The sequence below is a fragment of the Pongo abelii genome, chromosome 16 (genome assembly GCF_028885655.2).
Source record: "Pongo abelii isolate AG06213 chromosome 16, NHGRI_mPonAbe1-v2.0_pri, whole genome shotgun sequence".
Lineage (NCBI taxonomy): Eukaryota > Metazoa > Chordata > Mammalia > Primates > Hominidae > Pongo > Pongo abelii.
The window spans coordinates 99,495,354-99,518,214 of record NC_072001.2 but is presented as its reverse complement, the minus strand read 5'-3'; the positions used below and the strand labels follow the sequence as shown (position 1 = coordinate 99,518,214).

At 50.7% G+C, this 22,861-nt stretch overlaps 1 protein-coding gene across 1 annotated transcript; it reads right to left on the bottom strand.

Annotated features, from left to right (window-relative positions):
* Window positions 1-15,012: 15,012 nt before the first annotated feature.
* On the bottom strand, window positions 15,013-22,578 carry LOC134760226 (uncharacterized). Its single transcript, XM_063716319.1, has 2 exons — window positions 21,855-22,578; window positions 15,013-18,279 (listed from the first exon to the last, which is right to left on the bottom strand). Exons 1-2 carry the CDS (start codon window positions 22,484-22,486, stop codon window positions 18,180-18,182), a joined length of 732 nt encoding a protein of 243 aa, XP_063572389.1. The 5' UTR covers window positions 22,487-22,578; the 3' UTR covers window positions 15,013-18,179.
* Between the last annotated feature and the right edge of the window lie 283 nt (window positions 22,579-22,861).

The window sequence follows — 22,861 nt, the reverse complement described above, 5'->3', positions numbered from 1 at the left end:
TATAAATTTCTTTACTGAAAATGTTTACTGCTCCCTAGAGCTATGAACAGCATTAAACATAATGCTCAAAAATGTATTCTATTTCACTTGTGAAGTCCTTTGCAATTTGAATTCTAAAAAGAGAAATCACAAGAGAGAGAAAGTGGTGAGGAGAATTTTTTTAATGAAGAATATATTTAGAAAAGAAGAATGAGAAGATGTCTTGCCACTGAGCCAGTGGGAATTTGAAATTACTCCAAGCCAGGGAGCCAATAGAGTGTCTAAAACATAAGGTAGAATTCAGAGGGAGCTGATCGTGTTTTGATCTCATGTAATGCTTTTCTTCACGCTTGTTTCCAAGATCTAATTGGTGTCTACCTTAGAAAATGTTAACTAATGAAGAGCCATGGTGAAAAGAGCATCAGAACTTCTTGGATGAATTCCTCTACCTACGTAGATCTTGACCTTTCCCTGGAGCAGTAACCATAAGATCCTAACTATTAAGAACCCAGGTTGGCTAGGCAGTGGCTCACACCTATAATCCCAGAACTTTGGGAGGCTGAGGAAGGCGGATCACGAGGTCAAGAGATCAAGACCATCCTGGCCAACATGGTGAAACCCCGTCTCCACTAAAAATACAAAAACTAGCTGTGCATGGTGATGCGTGCCTGTAGTCCCAGCTACTCAGGAGGCTGAGGCAAGAGAATCACTGGAACCCAGGAGGCGGAGGTTGCAGTGAGCCGAGATCACACCACTGCACTACAGCCTGGCAACTCCGTCTCAAAAAAAAAAAAAAAAAAAAGAACCCAGGTCATTGCCATTCCCTAAGTTATCTAAACTTTATATGGAAGTCATGGGGCAAAGAAAGAGTGGAGTGGTGAAATCATGTGTCACTGCAGCCTGCAACTCCCCAGGCTCGGGTGATTCTCTCACCTCAGCCACCTGAGTATCTGGGACTACACGTGCATGCCAGCATGCCCTATTAATTTTTCTATTTTTTGTATAGGTGGCATTTCATCATGTTGCCCAGGCTGATCTCGAACTCCTGGGCTCAAGCAATCCTCCCACCTTGGCATCCCAAATTGTTGGGATTACAGGCGTGAGCCACTTTGCCCGGCCAGATATTGTCTTCTTCATCCACGCTTTAGTCTAGCTAAGAAAATATCTTGACTAATGCTCAGACTATACACAAAATGACAAATAACAACTACAACAAGAAAACATACACATAAAGATTATGTTACGTTTCAGTCCTGTGAGATTCTGTCATGGCTCTGAATGGTAGAACGACCAATATAAAGAGCATGATTGAGACTTTACTATCACTCTGAGAAGTGACTAAAGCAACGAATGTGACACCATTGATTTAAAGCCTCTTGGCTGGTGATTTTCACATTGGGTGCTCTTGAGTTTCTTGGAGGTGACTGTCCAAGGTCAACGGAGAGTACACAGTTTAACATCTGCATTCAGGCCCTTCAGTTCTGCCAGGCTGGTCCCGCCATAAATAAAAGCCAGTTGGACAATAGCTACTCTATGCAATCCCAATTAAAAACCCCAAATACAAACATAAAAAGATATTCAGATGCTCCAGCTATCATTAACACAAATTAAAAACCAATATTCTTAAACTTGCATCATGCATTCATTCATAATGTACTGAGCTCTTGTGTGACTGGCACTATTCCAGGGGCTGGGAACATAAGTGAATCAGCTGTACTCCCAGCCTCCAAGGAGCTTCCAGCCCAGAGGGACAGAGAGACACATAGGGAACTAACCAAAACAGCATGTTTTATCTGTTCTGATAGGCACAAGCACTGAGGAGGAAGCCAAAGGTACCAATACTTCTGGCATTTGTGCAAAGTTAGGAATACATTCTGGCAGGATTTTTTTTTTTTTTTTTGGCCATAGTTCTCCATGTACTAATCTCTGATATTTCCACAACCTTGTCTACTTTTATGTGTCCTTCTCTCTGCCTTAAGCCTTCAGGTAAATGTCCACGACACAAAGAGCTGAATTTACTCACTCTAAATGGAAATCTAAATTTGACAAAAAGAAACTCTATCTTCTTGGAAACCATTTCAAATCCACTCCTCTCTTTATTCCCCATGAAACATGACAGAGATAAGACACCCTAATGAAGAACTGTATGACAGAACTGACAGGATGGCTCACGCCTGTAATCCCAACATTTTGGGAGGCCTAGGTGGGAGGATCGCTTGAGGCCAGGAGTTCAAGACCAGCCTGGACAACATAGTAAGACCTGGTCTCTAACAACAATAACAACAACAAAAATTAAATTAGCCAGGCATGATGGTGTGTGCCTGTAGTCCCATCTACTGGGGAGGCCAAGGCAGTCCGGGGATCTCTTGAGCCCAGGGGTTTGAGACTACAGTGAGCTATGATCATGCCACTGCACTCCATCCTGAGCAACAGAGTGAGAACCTGTGGTGGTGGTGGTTGGGGGGGCGGGGGGACCTACAAAGAACAATGTGAGAAACCTATAGCTTATTTACACAAATCCCAATATCTTTGATTGTCCCCCCAAGAGAAATAAGAACATGGTCTGGGCCAGGAGTGGTGGCTCACACCTGTTATCCCAGCACTTTGGGACACCGATGCCGGTGGATCACCAGAGGTCAGGAGTTCGAGACCAGCCTGGCCAATGTGGTGAAACCCCGTCTCTACGAAAAATACAAAAATTCGCTGGGTGTGGTGGCAGGCGCCTATAATTCCAGCTACATGGGAGGCTGCAACAGGAGAATCACTTGAACCTGGGAGGCAGAGTTTGCAGTGAGCCAAGATCACGCCACTGCACTCCAGCCTGGGCCACAAAGAGTGAAACTCCATCTCAAAGAAAACAAAAAACAAAACAAAACAAAAGAACGTGGTCTGACCTCCTCCACCTTTGCTTTGTGCTTCCCTCCAGTGGAATTGCCATCTGTCTCTTGTCTCACCCTTGCTCTGCTCCTACTTCACCCATCTTCTGAGATCCAGGTCAAAATCATCTTCACTGTGAAGTCTTTCGCAGGCAGTTATTCATGGCAGGACAGATCACGCTCTCAAACTTCCAAAGCTCTTTGTACTAATTACCAGGGTGTATTATATTAAATCATATCGGCTTTCTTGCCTCTCCCTCACTGACCTAAAAACTTCCGAAGGCAGGGACTATGACTTTTCAATCTTTGTATCCACAAGTGCATGGTACTATGCTGGCCACATCTTGCCTGCTTAATAAGTGGATGTTAAATAAATGCACAAATGAGAATGTTTCCATTTGTGTAGGAGAAGAATTATTCTTTTGACCCACTAGATTCCTGCATTCTCCATGCTACACATTCGGACTCATGGCCCCACCCACATTTCCACCTCCTCCAAATTTCCTATGACCCACTTCCCAAACCAGGAAGGTCTAAATCTGGAATAGGCCTGGGGCATAACCAGGTAGACACAGCTGATCTTGACTTTGAATATTCCCCTAGGACAGGCTGACGTAGGCTGACCATCTCCAGATGGTCACACACTTGAATGGCCAGATGAGTAACACACACTTGAATGGTTTATTTTTACAAGCTGAAGATTTGAATGCTCTCTTTCACTCTGTTGCTTTGAATCAACAAAATAATAATTAACTAGGTACAATTATTTCTGCTTCACAGTGGCCTTAGGAATATTAGATGCCTAGCCTCAATGGAGAGCTAATTTTTGTTTGCATCCAGCCACCAAATTTGAATCTGAGTCACCAGTTTACTTTGTTTCGAATTTTCCCTTCAGTTTGGCTGAACATATACTTTCAGGTGGCTTCCAGTACTCTACTGACCAAAACAAAGAAAGCTGGAGTTGTCTCAACTTTGTGAACCAAGCTTCAAAATTCTGGTTTGCATCAATAGACTCTGTTAGAACCAGCCTAAGCCAGCTACCCAGGGAACAAGGTGTTGACTCCTTAGCATCCTGGCATCCATGTAGGTCCCAGTCATCAAGGATCCTCTCCCAGCAAGGCCAGTATAAGCAGTAGCATACCTGTGAGGAGCAGGCAAAAATCCTTCTCACAGAGGAGAAAAGGACCCCAAACAGGCAGCAAAACAGGTAATTCAGGCAGCCTTCTGAACATTTGTGAAAACCTATGTCTCAGGTGGCCTTACACCTGAGACAGAAAAACCATTTGAATCTTTTAAGGCAGTGAAAATTTTGAAGACAGAGTTATGGAATGAAGAGTTGAGGCAATTTGGGGTGGGAGAGGGAATACAACTATCTTCACGCTCCTTGCCTTTCAATCCACCTAATCCCCACCAAAATAATGTATTTTTGAAATAAGAAACGTCTTTGCATATAGCCTTCCCATAGACTTGATTGAAACGCAAAACTTTATGATATGGATTTTTTTTTTTTTTCTTGAGACAGAGACTTTCTCTGTCATCCAGGCTGGAGTGCAGTGGCATGATGTCAGCTCACTGCAACCTCTGCCTCCCAGGTTCAAGTGACTCTCATGCCTCAGCCTCCCGAGTTGCTGCGACTACAGGGGCACACCACTACACCTGGCTAATTTTTGTATTTTTAATAGATATGGGGTTTTGTCATGTTGGCCAGGCTGGTCTCGAACTCCTGACCTCAGGTGATCTGCCCGGCTCAGCCTCCCAAACTGCTGGGATTACAGGCGTGAGCCACTGTGCCTGGCCTGTGATATGGATTTTATGAGCAGATGGTTTTGATTCAAACCTCGTCTCTGCCACTGATTAGTTGTATATGACTATGGGCATGTGAGTTGAGTTTTCTGTGCTTCAGTGTCCACATCTGTAAAATGGGGATAATACAACTAATTGTGTCATAAGTAGTTGCTAGAGTTAAATTATATGACAAATAAATGAAGGAGGAGCCTGCCTGGATCACACAGCTAAAAGGTTCTTCAGATAAGTGGTAATACTTGATGCTATAGGTTTTAATATGAGAAGTGATAGGCTACAGATATAATTGGCCTGATATGGTTCATGTGTTTCCAGTTGTTTTCCTGGCTCTACATGGCTAATATCAGAATAGCCATGGGCTTTGTTTGTTATTTGAATGAATATATATATACATATATATATATATACACACACACACACACACACACACCCTAAGACACACCCTATTTATACACACTTGTAGGGTATTTATATATATGTGTGTGTGTGTGTGATATATAGATAATATAAAGGTATAGCTATATACGGTTAAGTCTGGGACCAGAGCTGTTGGCGGCCAGAGGGCCCAGCCCTGTTCCATTCAGGCTTGGCCTGTTCCTAGCTGGCTGGGCTTGGTCAGGGCTCTTAACCTCACTGAGCCTCAGTTACTCCAGCAGCAAAAAGTTGGCTATAGTAGAGGCTGGGACAGCTCTCCTGGGATGAGCTCTGCTCTGCCCCAGAGAGAATCTGCATTTAGCCATCCAAATGATCCGATTTATCTCCTAAGTCCTGTCTGGGACCACAGCTGGTGGCCAGAAGGGCCAGCCCTGTTCCATGTAGGCCTGGCCTGTTCCTAGCTGCCTAGGCTTGGTTGAACAGGGCTCTTAAATTCGCTAAGCCTCAGTTTCCCCAGCAGCAAAAAGTTGACTACAGTAGTATTTCTGTCTTGTCGGCGTTGTTAGGCTGTAAAAGAGATAAGGCAGGTAAGTGGCTTAGCTTTGAGCAGGGCTCCTGACTTACGTCAGCTCTCCTTCTTTCTATTATTCTTCCTATCTTTTCCAAAAGAACTTTTGTAGCTGTTGACAATCAACTTTGTTGGCAAACATTAGGACTAGGCAAAATTCGCTCCAGAGGAAAGTCTAGAGATGGGAAGGTCAAAAATGGAAAGGCTTTGATTCTGTCAGGACTAGGGGAGCAGAGATGAGCAGCCAGGATAGATGGAGCAGTGCAGTGAGGTGGGAGCCGGAGCTGCTGAGCACAAGCCCAGCCTTGGCCGAGGTTCTGGTTGATGCAGTTCTCAGGTCAGCCAGACCACGGCAGCCTTGCTATTGACCCAGTGCGAGCTTGAGGCTTGGTGCTTGAGTCCTTAATGCACTAGGAAGCATTTTCTCCCTCTGGTGCCTGCTAGTGCTCGCCACATTTCAAAGAGGCAGCTGCCAGCCTGTCTCACCTCTCAGACATCAACGTGCAAATCGAAGACTCTGGGGCTCCCCGCAGAGAAAACCGAGTCCAGATGCATTTGGGTGGGACCTGCTTTTTCCCTGCCCACAGGTGAGCCTTAAAGCAATCTACCTCCAACACGGCCTCAAGGCCTCCCTATCAAGCCAGAGCTTTGCTTTCCTGAATTCTTGCAGTTATTACCACCCTCTCCAACTCCACCTCCAACCTGTTCCACTCTGCAGGAAGCCCAGGAAGCCAAGGAGGGACCAGACAGCGGGGAATCCTCCCACACCCCATCTTCCGGCACACAGGAAAGGAACAGAACTTTGTTTTGCAGAAAAGTAGATGTAGGTGTAGGTGTCTGGGAGTGGGCACCGGGGGTTGCAGCATGCCCTCCAGCTCTCAGGACCCAAGAGCAGTGCTTCAGTTGCCAGATGCCTCCAAGAGCAATGGGCTTTTTGGTTGCAAAAACAACCTTAAGTCTAGCAAACCCTAAAGGAAGCTGAAGAATCCCCTAGGAAAAGGGATCAATTGGAGTAATATTGGAGTGTGATGGATGCCAACCCCTCCCCAACCATCTTCCACCCATCTTACCGGGGCCGACGCCCTGGGGCACAGACACACTATAGGTGAATCCCAAACAGCTTAAGGTTTCCCGACCGACCCTGCCGCTGAGGGCCAGGCCCCATGCAGTTTCCTCCTCTCCAGGACTGTTTTCTCCTTCTCCCTCCCCCCAATCACCCCCGGCCTGCCCTTGTATTGCAATCTTAACTCCCCTGGACAGTACTTTTGAGACACACTTATTTCTACCACGCACCTTGCGGGTCGCTGGAGGTCCAGTGTGGGCGTGGAAGTCTCTGCCTTCTCCGCCAGACCTGCGTGGGCAAGACTGAGCATCCCCAAGTCCATGGAGTACCCTCTGGGCCCAGTGCGCTCTTCTCAGCAGCACTTTGGACACCCTCCCAACACTGGTGAGGTGCATTCTAACCTCGAATTCTTTTATTTCCTTTGAAGGTTTTTTTTTTTTTTTTTTGAGACGGAGTTACCCTCTTGTCACCCAGGCTGGAGGGCAATGGGGCATTCACGGCTCACTGCAACCTCCCCCTCTCAGGTTCCAGCGATTCTCCTGCCTCAGCCTCCCGAGAAGCTGCGATTACAGGCGCCCACCACCACGCCTGGCCTAGTGTTTTTTTTTTTTTTTTTTAGTAGAGATGAGGTTTCACCCTGTTGGCCAGGCTGGTCTCGAACTCCTGACCTCAGGTGATGCGCCCGCCTCGGCCTCCCAAAGTGCTGGGATTACAGGCATGAGCCACCGCGCCCGTCCTCCTTCGCAGCCTTTTTAAGCTAGCCTTGGGGACCCGATTTGGGGCGGCGATGTGGGAAGACCGTCTTCCCTCCGCCATCCAGCCACTTCTTTTACCCTGTTGCGCCCCTAGAGACCGCACCCAAGGCAGCGCTGAAATTCGGGAGTCCGTGGCTGTCCTGGGGAGCGTCAGAGTCTACGGTTTGCTCTCTGTGCCTGTGGAGCTCTGTGGAGACCGAGAAGGGCCTACGAGGGGCGAGGAATAGCAAAGAAAAGGATCGGGCCCTCCTGTCCAAACGAGAACCCTGCTGAGGGATAGAGCAGAGGAGACAACGGGTGGGAGAAGTGAACAAAGGTTTGGCAGGCCAAGGAAAGAGGCCAGAGGCTGTGTCTGAAAAACCGAGGTGGCGATCCTGTAGTTCCCAGGTTCTTCCCCGGCTCGCAGAGCGAGAAACCGGGGCTGAGGAGATGGATCCCAGCGGGGCTGGGCGCCTGGGGCGGGGCGGGGAGCACAGGACTGAGCATCTCACTCAGCAAGGAGCCCCAGCGTCGGGCTCCTAGCTCCGGGCCAGGAAGCTTTCCTAGTTCCTTAACGCGAGTATGTTTCCAGAGGTCTTGCCAAGGCTGGGCAAAGGGGGTGGGGAAGGACGGCGGGCAGCTTCCCAGCGTCCAAATCAACGGAGAGAGGGAGGGCAGAGCCCTTGGTCGCGCGCAGTTTACTCCCGACCACGTATTGATTTTCTATGTCTCTGCAATTTCAGGTCCTACCCTATCCCTTATTCAGGTTCAGCTTCGGGTTCTGGCCCACTAAGGGTCCCCAGTACCCCTAGGCAAGCCCAGGGACACCGAACGCCCGGAACGAATTCACCTGAAAGCAGGCTCCTCAAGCCCCACCCGAGGACCCACCGAGCCCTGTGTCCCCATCCCCTTGGGGCAGCTCTATCTAGCAGGCAACCAGTGACTCCAGGAGGAGCTTAGGCAACTGCTGGCCAGGCACGCAACTTTTTTTTGAAACGCACTGCTGTCCCCTTGCAAGGTGTTATTACAGCAATTCAATTACAGTAAATGGCGCGCATCGTCCTCGCAGCTGGAAAGTCGGTAACTAACTGTGACCGAGCGGTGTAAAAGAATCCGGCTAGACAAACATTACTTTTATTTTCCCCCTTCCTTCTGAATTTTCTCCTTTCCGTCTTCGCTCCGTATTAATTGTGGCTCCACCAAAGGTTAATTAACTCCAAAGAGCTTAGTCTATCTGGACAGAAACACACTGAGAAATTGGCAAGAGATCCTAAAAAATGGAACGTGGCGTCAAAAAGATTGCCCGAAGTTCCTCGCGTTCCCTTCCGTGGCTAAAGTCCTTGCCTTCAAGGAACACAGCTTCAGTCCTCCGTGGCAGAGACTCCTGGGGGTGTGGTCATTCAGGCTTAGATCTGGGCTTAGATCATGAAGCCTCCTATGGGGAGATGGTGCCCACTAAATCCCACTTGGCGTGGTCTGCAGGCATCCGAGGAAAGGTCAAGTCTGCTCCTGATGTGTTTCCACTCCTAGTTCACTGGCGATAAGTCGCCACTTGTGTTATAGCACGTGCATTTCATGCTAAACTTTAAATAGCATTCCATGAAATTAATATCAACCAAAGGGGAAAAAAGGCAAGATGGGGGTTGGGGAGGTGGCGGCTGGCTTTCCAGGGTGGCGGTAAATCGTGACTGTACTCCATATGTTAAAATCCGGAGGGAGAGCTGGAGGAAGGGGAGAATCCCTCACCAGTCAGCCTCTGCAATCATTTAAATAAAGGTAAAATTAACATTCGCTCCTTTGAAGTTAGAGTGAAGATGGCTTAAAAGAGGATTTTATTTAGTGGGTGTCATATCAAAACGAGAAGAAAGGCGATGCCTCGCCTGGAGTTTTTAGTTTCATAATATTTTTTAAAACATTATTTTAGAAAAGGCCAAAATGGCAACTCAGGTGTCCCACTGCGTTCTCACGGTCCCCTAGGGCTGTGGACCTCTCCCTACAGGCACGGAATGCTCAGTTTTCTCACTCCGGGGGTAGAACAGCCAGAAGATGCCTCCGCAGGTTCCCTTCTGCCAACTCTACATTTGACTAGGACCCGGAGTGTGTTAGTGTCTGACTCCTGGAGGGGGCAGGACCCAGGGCACTGCACTTGGGACCTGGCCTGGGCCACGGCTGCCCAGCCTCTAGCCCCCCCTTGGCGGGTCCACCTGCGCCTGGCGCGCTTCTTGATACCAGTGGCGCCCCTCACAACCAGCGTGTCGGGTCAGGAGGAGTAGAGCAGATGAGAAGAAGGTTGCACTCGGGGTGTCCCGACTCGGGGCCAGCCACAGGAGCGAGCTGGGGCCCAGCCCTTGATACAGCTCCTGACGGCCCCGGAGCAGAGTGTGCGGCGACCGCCCTGCCCCAGGCGCACGGGAGGAGCTCTGGCCCTTGCGCAGCCAGAATAGTTAGGGTTGTTTTCGGCTTTGTTTGCTTTTAAATCTATAGGCGCCGTTTCATCTCAAGCTCTGCTCAGCCTCTGACCTCCTGTTTGCAATTCTCCTCTGGACCCTGACTTTTTTTTGGAGGGGGCGGGTTAAAGTGAGAATGGGGTGGAGAGAGAAATGTTACTCGCCCGTCCTTGGCTCCCAGGGCTGGCGATGGCAGGAAAAGAGGACCCATCACTATAATCGGAGGTCGCCGGCCGCCTGTGATCTGGGGTTGCCGCCCTCGTCCCCCGCCCCCTGGAGTTCCTACGTAAGAAGTTTCAGAAAACACATTCCGCACAGGTCCCTAACCGGGTCCAGGTTGCCTGGGTCTCGCCGCCCTTCCTGGCTGGAGAAAAACCCTGTTTTGTGAGCAAAGTAGAGGGCCCTCAAGACCGCTTCTTGTAGTGTTTTTACGGAGTCTCCTGCCAGCTCTGCATTCTCACGAAGAGTTACCCCAAGACCTCCCACATCTACCAGAAGAGACCTGAATCCTTCTCCGGCCTAGTTCAGGGGACATCCCGGGCACTCAGCACGCCCGCGGTGGCGTGCATCCCAGCGAACCCTAGCCAGGCTGCGCGGCCTCCCTGCTGGGGCCAGTTCGCGGCTCAGGCTCCGAGGCGGCACTGTCCCTACTCGGCCGAGGGTCCCCTCCTACCTCTCCCTGCTCCCTTGCGGTCATCCTGTCGCCCGTTTCTCTCTTCTAGTGCTTCTCCTGGACACCAGGACGGGCCCCACCGTATTTACTGCACAAAACCCCGCTTTTAAAGCCCGGTTAGGGGCCTCCGTCCTTTGTAGGAGACTTAGAAAAAGCGAAATTGAGCGCCCTGTGGGTGGCCCTTCTACGAAGAGAAGATTCTCCTTCGTTTGCGTCTCTGCTCAAGTGCTTTAAAGTTACACTAAGGACCTGCTCTCTATTCCTTTACTGTGGACGGAGTGGGGTGGGGGCGGGGGCAGGGGGAATGGAGAAGCCGATCTGAGGATAGTAGCTGCCCTGTAGACACTGGCTGCTCTCCTCCAAAGCTCCAGGGTGGGAATTTCTCCACCAGAATTGCAATGTGGGTGTCTGGGAGGTTTCTGAATGTAGGACTTCAGAGGCACTCACATTCCATTTCACCTCCCCAGCCGTCATCCTGGAGTCACCAAACTCAGGGTGCCTGGGCCAAGTTGTCCTCCCTGACTTGGCATACCAGAGCTGTTCGTCTGGGACCCGTCCAGCCTGCCAAGCAGTTTTTGGGGTTCTGCCTCTGCCTCCAAGTCCTGGTGTTTGTGGTGGCTGCCCCAGCCTGCAGAAGTGGGAGGAGTAAAAGCTTTGAGCTTATAAATCCACTTAAAGCAACTATTACACTTTTCCCTTTCTGACCATGTGTGAAACAACATACATTATTAACAATTTGAGTCTATAATTCAGGAAACAGGAGATATTTTTTATACAGGTCTCTTCTTTCTCCACTGTGGGGACCCTCCTCAACAGAGATCTCCTAATATATGCAGTTAAGGAGAGGTTTCAGGAATCCAACATCTGTTCATCTTGGTTTGAAGGTTAATGAAACTCGACTGTAATTCAGTTTATTTCCAAAAGTATCTTGTTCATTTGTCTGAAACAGTCAGGTAAAAATTACAACCTGCAAACTGATGCTAAATTGGTCTTTTTTCTGCTTACCCTAAAGTTGGCCAAACCAATAGCAAATAATTTTAGATGATTCACATTTTGGCATAATTGCCATCACATCTTGTTCCCAAGGTGTTCTCCAGTTGGTCCGCTGGCTGTCTAGCCAGCTCCTCTGCATCTCCTCAGCCTGGTTCCATTCCACAGTTCCTTAGTTTGATTTGGTCTCATAGAATGCCCGTCCCCAGGTCCTCTTATTTCCCACCCCAACCCACCCCCACCACCACCATATCAATCAGAGACAATTGATTTTGTTGTGTCCTGTTCAAAGCAGAAAGTGCTGACATCTTGGGGAGTGGGCAATAACTCTCATGGAATATCAGACAAACAGGCCAATGTCCGGATTTAGGGATTAAAGTTGTGTGTGTACACATATATGTTGAAGTGCATATGCATGTAATCATGTTCATACACCTGACTGTGTATCCAAATGATAGTGTTGAGAAATTGAGACAAATTTTCAATGCAATGCCAGAGTATAAACTGAGTGAGAAATCATATTAATCTGGATAAATGAAGAGGTGAATCACACCTAAATGTCTAGGAGTAGATCATTAATTATGAAATCCGAGACTCTTTTGAGCATCCTATGCTTGCTAGAAATGAACCATCTTTTTTTTTCTCTTTTATTGAAAATAAGACCCTAAATTCCTTTTGATTGAAAGGAAGTTATCAGACAAGATGCAATTTTCTCTTTCTTTTCTGACAACTCTGTCATCCAAAGGATCACAGCCATGTCAGGATGTCTGTCTTAGGAAGAAAAAGAGAGAGAGAGAGAGCTAGTGAGAGAAGCCCTGAAGCCCGTGGCCATGTTTGCATCAAAATTTTCCAGACCTCTATTTTTGATTGTGATCCCACTGATCTGAGTTTGAAATGCGAACGCAGTGAAGCCCCTAAGCCTTCAATCGTGTGAAATTTTCAAAAGATCTCTAGAAGCAATCTCAGGCTGCCTGACCCCTGACAGGCACCGATCTCTTTATTCCTCTCTCTGCCAGCACTTCATTTGTCGGAATATCTTTCAGATTTGCACCTCCAGATGACAAACCTGAGTGTTTATTATGGGTACATGAATCGGAAATCTTCAAGCCCGGACAAAAGCACCATTTTAAACATAATATTTAATTTCTCAGCCTAAGTGTCTGCTTCTTTATTTGCTTTTCATTAGCTTAAATATTTTTTCCAGGTCTCCCCATGTGTCACTTTGATATTTAGATGATTCTCTCTTCTAATCATCATTTCCCCCTTGAAAAATCCCCTGTTGCCCGCGACTGCTGGGCTCACACGGCAACGTCACCGTGCGGCCGATGGCGAGGACTCAGCTCGACGCACAGCAGTTCAGGGAGTGCGGGGTGGGGGGCGCGTCTCCAGACAAGGTAAGGGCCGATGGGGTGCCAAAGAAAGACTTGCTTTTAAGCCAGAGGCCAGGGCTAGGCCCAAGGCAGTGAAGACTTTCCCATCTCACTCCACGCTTCTCCTTCAGGCCTTTTTAATTCCCCATATTACTTTTGAGAAAAAAAAAAAAAAAAACCCTCAGGTGTCTTGAGAAAGTGCTGGGGGGCAGCTTTAGCTGATTCGAGTGTGCTCAGCTGCTGGCCCTCCGAGCGTGGGCGCCAGGTTTAGCCATTCCACCCAAAACAGACTCATTCCTGTCTCCGGACTTGTTTTTCCGCCTGCCTTTCTGTCGGTACCTAAATCCTGGGAGCTTGAGGGCACTAGAGGGAAAGGGGATGGGGGACGCTTCTGGAAAGAGGGCTGCTTTGTTAAAATGCCCCATGCCAAATAATTCCAGGGACAAGGCTTTGGGGTCGAGATGCCGTCCACCCCTCCCCCAACCTCAGCCCCAGATCGGGGCTTTAGAGCCCAGCCTAGCACCCAGGTGGACTGAGTTGAGATAGGGACGAGCTCCAGCTCTGCAGAACCCAGGGGTGACTCGCCACTCTCAAGCACAGTCTCAGGTCGAGAGGTGGTGGGCTGAAGCCTGAACACCCCTCCCTGTGTGTTTGGATGGGCCATGTTGCTATGATTAACTTATTAAACCCCCTGATAATTATTTTAATTTGACTCGAAAAAATACTTTGGGCGGCGTTGTCATGTGTTTGTATTTATCCATCCCCCCTATAAAACCTGTGTTAAAACAAATGTTACTTTTCTCTCTCTGTACATAGACCCTCCCTTTTTGAAATAGACCGCAGGGACTGCCATTAGATCGAATGGCAAGTCTTTATGGAAAGTGTTTTGCATAATTACATACCAAAGCCAGAACAGTCACCTCCACATTTTATGGGTCACAAACCATCAACAATTGCCACATTATTGTCCACGAAACCTTAGTCCCTTCATTGATGGAGCGGACTCCACTGCCTAATCTAGAACGGGAGAGGATGGAAATTTCCTCTAATAAGAACCTGAGAAGATTATGTCCCCACTGACAACGTGTTTACATATAGTTATAAAGTTCAGAGGACCGACCGGGAGAGGAAAGGAAATCGGACTAGGCCTGATTAAGAACGGCGCATCGGTCTAATATAGATAGCGCATCAAAAGGAGCGGCTGAATGCCTCTCCCCTTTTCAGATCCGACCCCTTTTCTACCTTTGTGATGCAGTAATTAAGATATTCTTATTTAGACAGACAGCTTCTCTGGTAACTGAATAATATTAGCTCCTTTGATGTCAAACTTTTGACAGTTATCACACCAGCACTGGGCAATTTAGCACAAATGCCCTCCAAAAAAAAATAGAAAACCCCCATCGGCTTTGAAGAAATCTAATAAGTGTGATCCTTATCACCAAATGATCTAAATCGCCGCCGACAGACCGCCTAGCTATAAATTACATTGGGTTGTACATAATGAAGCCGAATTTGGGTTTTAGCTCATTGAGGAAGCATTGGTAGAAAGTGGGGCCGGAGCCCCACACTTACAGCTCCCCCATTCCAGACACCCAGAACTGCTGCCCAGTGCGACAGAAAAACCCCACAGTCTACCGGGTCAGGGCAGGGATGGGACAGAGGTGGGGGCAGGTGCAGGCAGAGCCCACCGCCCTTGCCCCAGCTCCGGAGAGTCCGGCAGGACCAGCCACCTACTCCCAGGATGAGCCGTCGCTGTTGCTTTCCGAGCTTGGTCGCCAAATTTGGGATTTGCCAGATGGCAGGATTATCTTCGCGTCTGTTATATTATGTGTGTGTTGAGGGGGAGCGGGGGTGGAGAGCGAAGACAGGGAAGTCCAGAGACCTCACTGGTTCCTTTAAAATACACGCATGTTCCCTCTTTGCCCACTCCCGGGCTGCCGCCGCCGGGACCCTTACCGGAGTTCCTGGCACCTCGGAGCGGCCCCACGGCAGGCAGCAGGCGGAGCCTCTGCCACCCCTGCCCTTCGGTGCCGGCCCCCTGCCCGCATCTCTAGACCTGGGGCCCTGTGCCCAGATGCGAGGACCTGGGGTTTGGGAGTGCGAATGTGAGAACTTCCCCCAGAGGAGAAAAGGGGGAGGTATGAGAGTTGGAAGGGAAGGGGGCAAAGAGGGCGGGTTAGGAAGGATGGGCCTGTGACAGTGGCACCTGGAAGGCATTGTCCTAACGAGCGACACCTGTCAATCTCCGCGCCGGGGTCCCGGGGCCGGGGGCGGGGAGGCCGCGGGTCTCTGTGGTGATGTCATCTCAGAGTCCTTTCCCGGCTAAGGGCGGGAAGGCTGGGAGGGGCGCGGAGCTAGGAGAAGGATGGGGGAGGAAAAGAGAAAATAAACAGAACTCGCTCTCACTCGCCACATCCTCTGTTCGCAATTTACATGGAAATCAATAATCCAACTTTAATGTGATTTCTAATCTTGATTGATCGTCTTGCCTTTTCACTGGAGATGGAGAAATAGGGTTGCTGCATCTCATCCCATAACCCACACAATCGTTGGGGAAGTCTTGTTGCCCCAAAGCTCGGAGGTGACCGACTCTTCTAGACCCAGCTCCCCTCTTTCCCTGGCGGTTGTTCCAAGCTTTAGGCTTAAAGAGGAAACACTTGGAGATGAGTTTTGAAAGTCTTCCGATATTGCAGGGGGCAAGGAGGGGAGTTAATTAACGCTGGGCTTGCTCAGCGAGTGGCAGAGGGGGACTCGGCGTGGGTGGGCGGGCCAGGTCGAACGCTGGGGAGCGCAGTACGGGAGGCTTGTGAGCCCGAAGCCCCTGCTTGGAGGCCCAGGCTGGGGGGAGGTGGTCTGCGGTGGCCTGGGCCGGGGATGCGGGGCGGGGGTGTTGCTGAGGTACCCCAAGGAGTCCCCCAATGGTCCTAGAGAAATTCTGATCTCCCACCTACTGAGTCCCCACCCCCCACCCCACAGTGCGCTACCGAACTCTCCCTCTTTCTATTCTTTTCGGTCGAGCTAATTAGCAGCCTGCCAGCGGCCTGATTTATGGAAACGTTCGGGCGGGCGGAAACCCGCCGCTAGCCTAGCCAGGCTGCCTCGGGGCGGAGTGGAGGAGGAGTCTCTACCGGCCCCCTCCGTTGAGTTTCCCTTCTCGGGGTCGGAAAATGGAAGTTGCCGGTCCCCTACCGCCGTCACCCGGGCCGGTCTAGGAGACCCCCACGCCCTCGCTGCCCCAGCCTGGGGTGCGGGAAGCCCTGGCGCTAGCGGAGCGGGCAGAGGCCGGTGGCCACACAGCCTGCTGCGGACACCCGAGGCCGCCAGGTTCCAGCTCCAGCTAACTCCGAGGGCGGGCTGGACGCCGATAGAGTCCGAGCCTCCTATGCCCGAGTTGGGCGCCTAGCTTCCCGCTTCCAGGTCCCCAGAGAGGAGAAATTAGACCTGCAAGGGGAGGGGTGCTGCCTGAGATCGGCTTCACCTCTCGGCACCCCTCCAAAGCCGCAGAGAGTCCACTAGGCCAGGGTGGGGCCGAATGGAGCCACCGGCCCAGGGCCCGGGAGTCGCTGGCTAGCGCCTGGGGAGGGCGTGGTTCTCTCCACTTTCCCTCCCGTGCACCTTCTCCAGGGGCGCATCCTCAGAGGGCTCCTCTGAGTCGGAGTCTTCAACCCAGAGTTGGAATTTCTCCGAGGCGAGTGCAGGTCACAGGCCATTTCTGGAGCCACCCGGAGGGGCATTTGCCCGAAGACCCGGCACAGTCTCCTCGCCACCTTCGGGCTGCTTTGGATAGCCAAGGGGGCGGAGGGGTCGAGGAGTATTCCCTCTTTCCCATTTGACCTCAGAAATGAGGATGGACAGCAAGCGGAGCGAAGGAGCCGGGGAAGAAAGTGCAGCAGGACCTGTTGCTGGCGCTCAAGCAGCCTCGCCTGGGAGAGAATGTTGGACACCTTGATTTCTCCAGGGAGCACCAGTGCTCTCCCCACCTCGGGGAGTCTTGGGGGAAAGAGACTAGCAGACGCAGAGGGCCAGAGGCCCGGGGAACTCTTCCCCGGCTTAGGCTTGGAGTGCAGACAGGGACAGAGTGGGGTGAAGTCACTGTGAAAAGGATAGTGTCCCTAAGCCCGGCTGAGACTGAAATTGCAATTGTAGGGAACTGAGATCTCCAAAAGAATGTGTAAGGTTTACTTTAAAACACCCAACCAGTTCATTTTTCTCAGAAGGCATTCTGGATGCCCTGACGGGGCATGCCGGGAACGGGACCCTTCTCCCCTCCCCACAAGAACTTCAGACACCTGCTCTATCCTGCCTTCAGCCCCCAGGCCCCCAGGCCCCCAGGACCCCTCCTTCCCGGGTTTCCCTCACAGAAGAGAGTCATTTAATGTTACAGATAACTCAGCCCTGGCCCAACCCACCCACCCCTGGGGAAATTTAGTCTCATCTTCCTCACCCTGCTGCCACCATTTCTAAAGGTTTAGTAAGAGTTAGGGCGTCATGCAGGCCCTGGGCTTTCCCCAACCGGATGGAAGAAGGAAGTAGACGCCCTCAACCAGCTGGGGAGCTGGGCTGGGCGCCGATCTATATTTCGGGGTTCAGCCCATGGGTGGCAGCCTCTCTCAATTCCCAACTGTGCTAAGGGCTGGGGTCACCTGCCCGGATACGTTGCATACCCCAAACCCGTGACAAAAGTCTGAGTGGAAATGGAGGCCTCCTTCCCCCCCACACGAAAATGTCGTCTTTTGGCAGTGCGGCCCCCAATCCTGCATGTCATCTGAGGGTCACACTGCAGGCGCAGGTCTTCACTGGGTCCTGCCTCCTGGAAAGTGCTCGCAGACCAACTCCAGGGTCGACAGCCGGCAAAGCAAATGCTGGCGGTTAGGTGCTCAAATAACATTCTTCATTCCTCTTTTTCAAAGTTGATTTATAGCAATCGACAGGTTAAAGCCTCATCTGACTTCATTACGTTTAAAAGCTGTCTATTTCACAACTGTCACTTTTCATCACTTAGCTCAAATAAATACTTGAAGAAATGAATTGGAAGAGACTTTCAGATCATGTTCATAATTCTTGGTCGCCGCGTTAACATTCCTAATGACCTGACCCTCTGAGTTTCTGCAGACTTCTAAATTGGGCCGAAAATTCCTCTTATATACTAGAAAACTTCAAGGAAGGTGAGGTGGCCGGAAATGCGACTCAAGGGAGAAGTGCAGCGGCTGCATGTGGAAGGCAGGGTGTTGTTGCAGCAAAGCATCCCAGCAGTTGCGAGGGTCCAGGCCCGAGACCCGGAGCCACAGAGAGGGGGACAGCTCACGGGTCAGGTGATTCCCGTGGAACCAGCTGCTGACAGGAGGGCCCCAGCCTAGCAGTCGAGCCGCCCGCTCGCGTTCCTCGGGTCCCGCCGACCAGGCTGCAAAACCACGAGAAAATTCATGCCAGAAGGAAACGCTGTTCATTGGGACTATTACTATTATTACTTCTATCACTGTTTCAAAAATGATTTTAAAGGGCTCCCACGACCGCAGATTAGGAGTGGCAGAGTGAGAGCCATTTTCTCCCAGTCATCTTTGACTCAGAGCTTGTGAGACACCCAGAAAGAACAGAAGCATGGAAACGAAATCGTACGCACTGAAGTCCGTTCAATAAATTGAAATAGTTTCTTCAATTTTGCTACCATTTGCCCAAGCCTTCTAGTATTACCAGCCGGTGGTAATACTTTCACTTTCTCTCTCTCTCCCTCTCTCTCTCTCAAGCTCTCTGTCTCTCTCTCTCTCTCACACACACACACACACACACACACACACACACACTCAGCTCTAAGAAATAGGGGGACGAATACAGAAAAAAATAAGCGAAAGGAGAGGTAAGAAAAAAAAAACTACAGAAAATAAAAGGAAAAGGAAGGGAAGAAAAAGGAAATGAGAGAAAAGAAGAAAGCAAAGGAAAACCCAAAAACTATATATTTTTTTCTTTTTTAGTTTGGGGGACAACGATAGAACATATATTTTCCTTATTTTTTTCTTTGAAAAAGAACAACAACAAATAAAACCCTAAGCTGCGTCTCTGAGCTTGTGGTGGATTGGACGCTTCCTCGGTGTGCCTGGGCCGAGGCTGACTCCAGCGCGCCGCTCCCGGAGCCTGGGGACCTGCAGCCCCAGCCTCCGCCCCGCCCGGGAATTTCGAAGATTTCCGCCGAGCGGCGGCGCGCGGAGTCTGCTCCGCACCTCGCCATCGCAGCGCTCCCCGCCGCCGCCAGCCTTCCGCAGCCGTGGCCTCAGGCCTTCGCCCACCCTGCGGACCGCTCGGCCTAGGTGGGTCTGAGCGCTCCCGACTTTCCGCTCAGAGGCTTTAGGAACCCCGAGTTAACACTGCTCGCTGGCCGCCGCCTCGCTGCGTGGACGCGGCGGCGGATGCGCTCGGTGGCGAAAACCCGGGCGCGCTGCCGTACCTTGGAGCGCCACCTCGCTGCAGAAACTGGAATGACGCCGCCAAGCCTCCCAGCCGCTGCAGCCTAACTTGTACGTCACCCGGACTTTTTCCCTAATCGAAACCCTCAGAGAAGCCGCAACGCACAGGTCTTCTGACGGGTTAAAAACCATTATCTGTGACCGACAGATCCCACAGTGGCTGCATTGGGATGAAAGGAAAATAACAGAAGAAGGAGAAAAATATATAGGCACAATTTCATCAAGTCTAAAGTAGTCACTCAAGCTGGGGAGCTGCTTTCCTAGAAAGGATGAAATAAATGAGACATGGTCTTTAGGAAGCCACTAGTTCGGGCAGCCGTGTATTTCGGGTCATTCAGCTGCGGCCAATGCAGATGACTCCCATGAGGTGGTGCCTATAAAGTCATCCCTTCCCAATTATGATTTCCACCAAAACTCATTTATTCTGGTCAGTCCAGCATTAGAGGGGTTCTGCAGTGCCAGTCTCCAGCCTACTGGGACACTGTACCCGCAGCTTTTGGCTTTGCTGACTAAATAACCACAAAATATAGCCCCCAACATGTACACCTATCCGCCGGTGAAAGCAGCAACTGGCAAGAATTGCAAATTACACAGCCTTTCTTTCCAAGGTGCAACTGGGCATTTGACACTATTTTATCCAGTTGATAACTTAACAGGTTTGCTGCAATCTTATATCCACACGACCATAAAATATACAGAAAATTTAACCCACTTATATGGTGAGCCTTTGCTTCAATTTGTCTTCAAAGTGCACCATCCCAGAGATGGGTGTTATAAGTTAAAACAAATGTTACATGCCAAACATGGTTTTAAAAATAGAGCATCTCTGGCATGGTCCAGTGAGGATTTGTGTGGTTTCTTTGTTTTGAAGGGAGGTACAGAACCTTTATTTAATGTAGTTTTTATTACAAATTTCAAATCCTTTTTTTTAAAAAAGGAGCTCTGTGGATCCCACAAATAATGGGAGCTGAACTGGGGACTATAGGGTGAAGACAGAGTTTATCTGGTGTTGTATAAGACCCTGTATTTCCCTGCCTGAGCAATCCCAACATAGAGATCGCTTCTTGAAACTCCGCAGTCCCCTGAGTTAGCGGGGTGAGCCCCCAAAGGGCAGGCAGGGGATAGAGTGAGTGCCCCTTCTCCCTGTAACCAGGGCTCCTCCTTGCTGATTAGGAGCTCTCAGATCTTGCTCAGAAATTACATGGCTGCGCCAGGAAAATAGCCAGGTTGGCTTTCTAGCTGGTTTGTCTCTTCTCCATCAGGCTAGGAAAGATTCCTGTGAGACCACACAGGAGAAAGGCCCCAATTTCCTAGCAGGACTTCAATGAGCATCCCTAGTAACTGCCAGCTAAGGAGGGGTGGCCCGGGCCCTGGGGGTCTTGAGGCCTGGGCATGGGGGTGGGGGTGGGGGTTGGTGCTAACATGGGGAGAAGGCAGCTGATGAGAGATAATGGGAGCTCAGAGGGAATTCCCAAGAGGGTCCTGGGGCCCACTGAGGGCCAGCAGTGAGGAACTAGGACAAAAACCGAGGAGAGGAAGGCATAGAAAATGATATGTGTGAATCTGCATGCCTACAGTTTGGAAAAGGAGTTCTAAACTGGAAAAGGTTTTGTGTGTCTCTTTCTGTCTCTCTCTCTCTTCCCCCCCTCCACCCCCTTCTTCTCTCCCTTCATTTCTCTCTTCTCCACCCCTTCCTCTTCTCACATTCAGGTTTTCTGGGGTTTTTTTGCCCAATAATGCCTGGAGATGAAAAATGATTTTTATTGCTATTACACTTCCTACCGCAAGATGCAGTGCGAGGCGGCCGAGTTTGTATTACAACTATGTCACAATGTTTCACTGATGCAAAACATGTAGCCAGAGGGTGTTGCTAATGACTCCTGGATTAGAGTGAGATTGAGACTGGGAGAAAAAGAAAAAGAGAGAACAAGAGACAGAGGAAGGGAGGAGAGAGAAGAATTTCATTAGAGAACGGGGAAAATCACTGTATAATCAGCTCGAATAATCTAATCAGGATATTTTCAGATTTCAAGGTTCTCTCCACGCTTAAGAGTGTGAGCTAGAGAGAGACCATTATCCTTTTAAACACCACAAAGGTTTTTTTGCATGTTAATAACTATTAATTATGTTTACAGCCAGTTAAGTGAAGAACTCTCCTTTGGAAAGAAACTTTAGAAAACGCTTAATAGCAGATTAAAGCCTTTTCCTGGAGCCGAGGTCGCTTGGAGGGAGGTGGGGGCCGGGTAATCACCCAAGGGTGTGCGGAGCCCGAGGCGGCTAGCAGAGGCTCAACGCCCCCGCCAGCGGTAGTGCACACAAATGTGCAAGCGCCTGTGACAGGCTCTTGGGGCCCAGGGTGCCCCGTCGGACCCGTGGCAGAACTCCTAGGCGCAGCCAGCCGCCCGGGCTCGGCTTCCACTCGGTCTTGGCAAAAATGTCCCTCCGGGCTCCGAACTCCCCAGCGCCCTCCCCCGAGACCAGCTCTATTTAGGGAAGCGGGAGGTTTCGCGGTTCCTACCGTGGCCCAGGCCGGTCCCACCGCCCAGCAGTCCGCTTCTGCCCCCCGGGGCACAGCAAGGAGGGCGTTCCCTCGGGGCTGCGGCCCTTTGAACCCGGGGAGCCCTCGGCTCTCGCCAGGACTCGCGGAGCTCGCTCGGGGCCCGGCTGCGGAGCCGAGTGTGGGTGGCGGGTGGGGTTGAAGGCGAGTGGGGGAGGCAGGAGGGGATGGAGGGGCGGGGGCGGGAGCCGGGCGTTAAGCCTGGAAGCTTGGCTGTTTACCCAAACGATTTTCCTTTCAGACCCGAGACGCCAATGAGACAAGATCAAACTCCCCTTCTCGTAGTGCGTGTGTGTGTGTGGGGTGTGTGTGTGTGTGTGTGTGTGTGTGTGTGTGTGTGTGTGTCCTCTTCCAGGAGGGGTTTTGTGAATGGGGGCTCCAGGACATCGGCTGGGAGGGACCAGAGGCCAGCCCGGGCACCAGCGCCTCCTCCCGGGGACTGGGAGAAGCCGGTCGGAGGGCGCGAGGTCTGAGCGCACCGAAGGGCGCGGCGTCCCAGACACAGTGGTCCTCTGGGAGAGAAGCGAACAACAGGAACACAGGCCACGGAGAGCGAGGGGCCGCGTCCCCAAAGGCCCAGCCAGGAGACACATGGTCGTGTGCGGGAGGGGGAGGGGGAGAATAATATGAATCACATCCTTCTTCCAGTCCCTTAATTTCCGATCCCTCCAAAGCCACTGGTTTCTTCCCGACTCCCTCGCTCGAGATCTATTAGCTGCAAATTAGGCCAAGGTTTTGGCGATTACGGCGCAATTCAGACCGAGTGACACGCGCCGCCTGGCTTGCGCCTGGGTCTCTCTCTTCGCACTGCAAAATGGTTAGAAACGAAGAGAGGATGGGTAGCCTATATTGATAACACATTGGTCATTTTAAAAAGGGCCCCGACCGAAGAATATCCATCAGCCTGGGGGATCTGGGGAAGAGGGAAGAGGAGACGAGCAGGCTGAAGTCTGAGCTATGGCACAGCA

Bases quoted from the DNA above. Each gene is read 5' to 3' on its own strand.
- LOC134760226 (XM_063716319.1), bottom strand. From the start codon at position 22,486: ATGTGTCTCCTGGCTGGGCCTTTGGGGACGCGGCCCCTCGCTCTCCGT. The intron at 18,280-21,854 runs GTAGGAACCGCG...GTGGTTTTGCAG, and splicing joins TGGGACCGGCCTGGGCCACG to CCTGGTCGGCGGGACCCGAG.